Source organism: Urocitellus parryii, chromosome 11, assembly GCF_045843805.1.
Source record: "Urocitellus parryii isolate mUroPar1 chromosome 11, mUroPar1.hap1, whole genome shotgun sequence".
Taxonomy (NCBI): Eukaryota; Metazoa; Chordata; class Mammalia; order Rodentia; family Sciuridae; genus Urocitellus; species Urocitellus parryii.
The window spans coordinates 8069155-8075591 of record NC_135541.1 but is presented as its reverse complement, the minus strand read 5'-3'; the positions used below and the strand labels follow the sequence as shown (position 1 = coordinate 8075591).

The window sequence follows — 6437 nt, the reverse complement described above, 5'->3', positions numbered from 1 at the left end:
CTGCAAGGTAACTTGACATTTGTGTGACTGTTGTTAACATGGTTCCCATTCTGTGGTCTTCGTGGATGACACTACTGTCTTCAAAAAGCTCTTTTTACTATGGAATTTTTGGAAAAAAAAATTGAAATAATTTTGATATGGCCAAAGACCCCTTTGAAAGATATTTTCAAGTGTTGTTTTTTCTTAGGGATTCAGTGCTTTTCTGTCTCATGGGAGGAACAGGAGGGTCACATATGGACAAAATTGAGTCCATGGTGTGGAGTGCATGGAGGGACGCATCCCTGACTGTCACACTCTCCCGGATTCTGCGCACTTTCATGAGATGGGATTCAATCAACCAATCTGGAGGAAGAAAATCGGATCAGGATTAAATGGGTGGAGACTGGAGAACCTGATCAGATACTGCTTTCTGATTGGATGGCAGCCAATTAGATGGAGGTGGGGGCGTGGTCAGAGAGGTCCATAAAAGCTTCTGTGGAGCCAGAGGAGAAACACAGAGTCCTGGAGCCCAAGGAGAACCAGCCTGGCCTGCTGAGGCTCCGAGAACCCTGCACACCTGGACCGATCCCGTAAGTCCCTCACCGCCCTGAGCACCACCCCGTTCCCGCCTCACCTGTGCAGATTCAGGAACAGTTTTTTCCAGACTTTTCTCATGAACCAATTTAGAACGTCGATTTTGCCTCTCAGTGTAGTTTTACCTTGACCCTGAACACTGGGATTTCCACTTTGGTTTATGTCACTTTCAATTTTCTTTCTTTTTTTCTTTGGTTCGAACTATTGAACCTGGGGGCACTCAACCACTGAGCCATATCCCCACATCTAAATATAGAGACAAGGTCTCACTTAGTTGCTTAGCGCCTGTTCTTGCTGAGGCTGACTGATCCCATGATCCTCCTGTCTCAGGCTCAGGAGACCCTGGGATTACAGGCTTGTACACGCACGCCCGGCACTTTTTCTTTTTTTCAATTCTTGTTTTTTTTAAAGTTTATATGGACAATATAATTTATTTATTTTTTCATTTATTTATTTGGTGATATGGTGATTGACCCAGTCTTATGCATGGGAGGCAAGCACTCTATCAACAGAGGTATGTCCTCAGCCCATCATTTAATAATTTTTACCTGCTGCTGAGGATCAAGCCCAGTGCCTCACATGTCCGAGGAAAGTGCTCTTCCACTGAGCTCCAGGCAAAGCCAATTTAAAATTATTTAACCAAGGAAGTAGATTGCAATCCTATTTCATTCTAATTGATTGGAATACTATTTTCTGATAATAAAAATATTTATTTTGTGTGCCCTTAAAATTATACTGTTTTGTTGGGCGTGGTGGCACACACCTGTAATCCCAACACCTCCAGAGTTTTAGGAGGCCAGAGAATTAGAGTTCAAAGCCAGCCACAGCAGCACGAGGTGATAACAAATCAGTGTGATCCTGTCTCCAACTAATATCCAAAATACGGCTGGAGCAGTGACTTACTGGTTGAGTGTCCTGAATTCAATCTTCAATATTGCCTCATCACCCAGATTATACTTTATGTCTTATGTAGTTTTGTAATTTTATTATTTGTTTCAACAAACAGCTTCAAACTATCTCATGCAACAGTTCACAGACTCTGTTCTGATCTGTTTGTTCTCTTCAACTCCCACTAAGGTGGCAGAATCTCACATGGGTAACAGATATCCATGAGACTCTGTTGTAATTTCCAAGTGTTTTATAATATGGGCACATGCTTTATAATTGCTCATTTAATTTTTTGATATTAAAAATACCATCCTCCATGTGAGAGCAACTCCTCTCTGAGCCTCTGTAGTTACTGAAATAGAGGAACATACTGCATTAAGTCACATGACACCCCAATTCCCATTTTATATGGACAAAGTAATAAGCAAAGGCTTTCCCCCATTAAGGTTGGGATGAGTTTTGACTCCCCAGTACCCCCTTCCCAATGGCTGGCAATGGATGGGATAGTGGCCTTTTCTCTGGACCATTTTCCAGGATCCTTCTTCTTTCAGACTCCCCAGGATGAGCATCCAGTCCCCACCCACGCTACTGGAGCTGGCAGGGCGCAGCCTGCTGAGCAACCAGTCCAGGGCCAACCTGGATCTGGAGGACCTGCCCATAGAGCTCTTCCCACCACTCTTTGTGGAGGCCTTCAGCAGGGGACACACTGAGGTCCTGAAGAAAATGGTGCAGGCCTGGCCCTTCACCTGCCTGCCCCTGGGGGCCCTGATGAGGCAGCCACAGCCTGAGATGCTCCGAGTGGCACTGGATGGGCTGGACATGCTGCTTGCCCAGCAGGATCGCCCCAGGTGAGGGGGACCCAGGTGGCCTGGAAGGGAGCACCCTCGGTGCCAGGGAAGGGATGGGTATAGGCAGGGAGAGTGGGTGCTGAAGTGTGCTCCACAGGCTTCCTGTGCTGCCAGCAAGGAGGGTTGGAGAGACCTTGGCCATGCTGAGCCCCATCTGGGAAAGGCTTCCAGATGTGAAGGTGCTTGTGGCAGCTGTGCTGACCCCTGAATGAGGCTGTACCTGCCCCTGCCTCAGACTGTACAAGTTGGGCCCAAGGCTGGATTGGAGGGAGGTAGCTGGAGAATACTGAGACAGAAGGAAGAGGTGGATCAGGGAGCAGCAGCTGAGAGGGGAAGGAAGGGGCCTCAGGGCTGAGACTCTTCTGTGGTCTCCGCAGGAGGTGGAAACTGCAGGTGCTGGATTTGCGGAGGGCTCCACGGAACTTCTGGAGGACGTGGTCTGGATCCGTGGTGGATGCCTGCTCACCAGAGGGCATTAAGAAGAATCAAACATTGAAACTTGGTCCAGCAACAGCAGCTAAGCCCTTGAAGATATTCATAGACTTGTGCCTCACAGAAGGGCCCCTGAATGAATTCCTGACTCTCTTGTTCCTGTGGGTCACACAGAGAAGGGACAGGCTGCACCTCTGTTGCAAGAAGCTGAAGATCTTTGGGGAACCCACCAACCAAACCAGGAAATTCCTGAGACTCCTACAGCTGGACTCTGTCCAGAAGGTGGAAGTGAACTGCACCTGGGTGCCCTCCACCTTGGTTGCTTGTGCTCCTTTCTTGGGCCAGATGAGGAACCTGAGGAAGCTGCTTGTCTCCAAGTTCTGCGTGCCTGCCCACACCTCCCCAGAGGAGCAGAAGCGGCTGCTCGCCAAACTCACCTCACAGTTCCGCAGGATGGACTGCCTGAGGAAGTTCTGTGTGGATGCTGTCCTCCTCCTCGAGGGCCACCTGGAGCAGGTGCTGGGGTGAGTAAGGGGGTGTGCATCCTTTGCAGACCAGTATCATTAAATCTGAAAGTGCACCTACTGTGTGCCAGCCAGTGACTCTCTCATGGTGAACAACACACTGGAAGGTAAATAACCCATCATCTGTTCCTATTGTATCCTGAAGCTCCATCTCCTAACCTGTGTTAGAGCAAAGGGATAAACCAGGATTCATGGTCTGGGAAGTGACATCATGCTGGGAAGTCAGCAGATGAGGACAGGAGCTAGTGAGGTGGGTGTGAGGTTCCTTCCCTGGGACCCCTGTCCAGCGACAGGGGAACAAATCAGGGTAGAGGTGAGGACTTTAAAGGAGGGAAGCCCCCACACCTGTACCTGTTCAACAAGGAAGCCCTGTTGTCCTCCCTCTGGGAGCAGAGGAGCCCACTTCTAATGCCCTCCTGGGGAAGGCAGGTCTGAGCTCCAGGTGAGGACTCAGGGGTTGTGAGTGAAGAGCAGGGAGTGAGACCTTGCTGAGGGGCAGGAAGTGAGCCCTGCAAGGGTTAACCCCAGTGTGTTTGGACACATCTTTCCTGGATTTGCCTTTGGCACATGACTCTTCCTGACTTCCTGGGGCTAGATATGTGGCTTTCTGCTTGTCATTGAGGGTGACATTCATAGAGATGGAGGACCCACCTGGTCACACAAGTAGTGGTGAAAGTCTCAGGTTGAAATGGAGTGACCCGAATGAGCAGATTCTACAAAATGTCAACCATGTTCAGATGGTCACAGTGACCTTGGGTTTGGGCCAATTCATCTTCTCCCTCAGAACTAACTGGCTGGTTCCTCCTTAGGCACCTGAAGACACCTCTGGAGACCCTCTCAATATCCAACTGTCCACTCTCAGATTCGGACTGGAATTATCTTTCCCGATGCCCAAATACCAGCCAGCTCAGACGGCTGGATCTAAGGGGCATCAAACTGACCAATTTTAGTCTGGAGCCCCTCAAAATTCTGCTGGAATCTGTTGCAGCCACCCTGAAGAGCCTGGACTTGGAAGACTGTGAGATCACAGACTCCCAGCTCCAAGCCATCCTGCCTGCCCTGAGCCGCTGCTCCCAGCTCAGGGCCTTGTGCTTTTTCCAGAATCGCATCTCCATGTCGGTACTCAGGGATCTGCTCTGTCACACTGCCACGCTGAGCAAGTTGTGCATAGAGCTATACCCTGCCCCTCTGGAAAGCTATGATACCCAGGGTGCCATCCACCCAGGGAGATGTTCCCAGCTCTGTGCTGAGCTCACAGAACTTTTGAAGGACTTTAGGCAGCCACAGGTCCTTATTTTCTATGCTTTGCCCTGTCCTCAATGTGGCCACATGTGCATCTACAACCGGGGCCTCAATCATTGTTTCTGTCCAACAGCTGCCTAGTTGGGTGTGTATAAAAACTGCCCTCTACACAATTGGATGTATAACCAGAATGTAGAGGGATCATGAAGGAAAGTCAGAGCCCAGCATTTCAGACACTGCCTGAAGTGTGGATGGGGAAAGGAATCAGATGCTGGGGGCAACATTGTAAGGAAGCCCCTGAAGATTGGACCTTCTGTATAGAGCCATATGTGTCTGTATAGAGTCATCACAAGGGACCTGGATTTTTAGAATGGGATTTAGGCTTCAAGCACATATGAAGAAACTATTCATAAACTGTGAGGATCTGTGTGCCTCACACCTCTTTATGCCACTTCCTTTCTTCTGGCTCTACATCTAAAAATAATCCGAAAAGAACAGGATCTCAAGATTAGTCCTCTGACATCTTCCATGATGGTTTTACCTAGTTTTCTGATTTTGACACTGGAATTCTCCAGGGGCGGATGGAGAAATACCACTAAGTACTTGGTGATCAATGAGGTTCATTCCCAGGAACTCAAAGCATCCAACTGAAATCAGGTCATTATCTGTGGCTACACTGTAGCATAACCCATCTAGGGGAACACAGGAGGCATGGAGCATTCTAAGTGGACAGTAAAATTTCAAAAAAGCCCTTCTCCGGTGACCTCAGTGCCACCCAGACAGTCAAGGTTCGCCCATCCTTGTGGGTCTCCACATAGACCTAGAAACTTGGTGTCTTGGTCTTTGGATGCAATGAGAATAAAATAGGGTCTCTAGGCCTCACAAAACCTTGCCCATCATGCTGCTACAAAGTCTTTCCTGAAACATGTAATCATGGCCAATGAAACCATCCAAATTAGCTTTCATCAAAATAGTAGAATTATATAGGTAGATCCCACTTGCAAATGTGTCTAAATTAAACTTTATAAATTACCATGTTCCGGTGGGGGAGAAGGCTGCCCATAACTGACAGATCTTCCACTAACACTTCCCATCTCTCCCTACCCAGGGACACAAGATTTTCAATCATCAGATGATCAGAGGATGAGGAAGGATGAGGTGGCTGTGGGCAAAAGGGTGGCCCAGCCTGTGCTGCCTGGTCCTAGACCAAGATCCCCTAAATGAGGACTCCTGCTGAGGACTAGGCTGGTGGGATTATGCAGTGACCTTAGCCTTAGCTTCCCATCCAAGGAGGAGAAGGAGGTCCACCCAATCTTCTTTTGAGTTATCCTAAAGCTGCCTGTGTACGTGTTCTCATTTGGGCCTGAAGGCTTCTCCATACACAGTGAACTAGAACCCAGTTGGATATGTAAGAATACTGCAGCTCACTCTTGGAACAGGTAGCAGAGTCCAGGTCCTACACAGCCAGCCCATCTGTCCCCCACACAGGGATCTGTGTGCCTCACCCCTCTTTATGACACTTCCTTTCCTCTGGCTCTATGTCTAACTTGCATGTGTGGTGGGTGGGGTGGGGAGTTCTGAACAGCATTCATTCTGCTCTGCTGCTGGATTCTATGATCAAATAAAGGCAAGGAAGATCTACAATATGAGATGTGTCAGCACTGGTTGTTTTAAGGGTTTTCATGACCAAAAAGGGACTTGAAGATATTCTGGTGTGTCCAGACTCCTTGGATTGTATAAGGACTGAGAGCCGCATGTGTCCCCACACAGCCCTAGGGATAAAGCACCCAGACTGCTCTTTGAATTCCTCATCTTTTGACTCTAGGTTCATTTGTGCTGTGAGACAGCCCACAACTGTAGGATGTCATGACAAACAGGACCGGGTGTGTAAGCCGGGTCAGAAGGGGACTGGGTTCCACTCTCTGGAGTG

General features: G+C 48.7%; 1 protein-coding gene across 1 annotated transcript; it reads left to right on the top strand.

The window, feature by feature from the left end:
* The first annotated feature begins 2022 nt into the window (after positions 1-2022).
* On the top strand, positions 2023-5731 carry LOC144249163 (PRAME family member 5-like). Its single transcript, XM_077791367.1, has 4 exons — positions 2023-2294; positions 2687-3265; positions 4075-4475; positions 5616-5731. Exons 1-4 carry the CDS (start codon positions 2023-2025, stop codon positions 5729-5731), a joined length of 1368 nt encoding a protein of 455 aa, XP_077647493.1.
* Positions 5732-6437: the final 706 nt, after the last annotated feature.

What these genes read in the sequence shown, in the direction of transcription:
- LOC144249163 (XM_077791367.1), top strand. Translation starts at nt 2,023, where the DNA reads ATGAGCATCCAGTCCCCACCCACGCTACTGGAGCTGGCAGGGCGCAGC. An exon ending in CTGGACATGCTGCTTGCCCA is followed by an intron (nt 2,295 to 2,686) that starts GCAGGATCGCCC and finishes TGGTCTCCGCAG; the next exon opens with GAGGTGGAAACTGCAGGTGC. An exon ending in GGAAAGCTATGATACCCAGG is followed by an intron (nt 4,476 to 5,615) that starts GTGCCATCCACC and finishes CTCCCTACCCAG; the next exon opens with GGACACAAGATTTTCAATCA.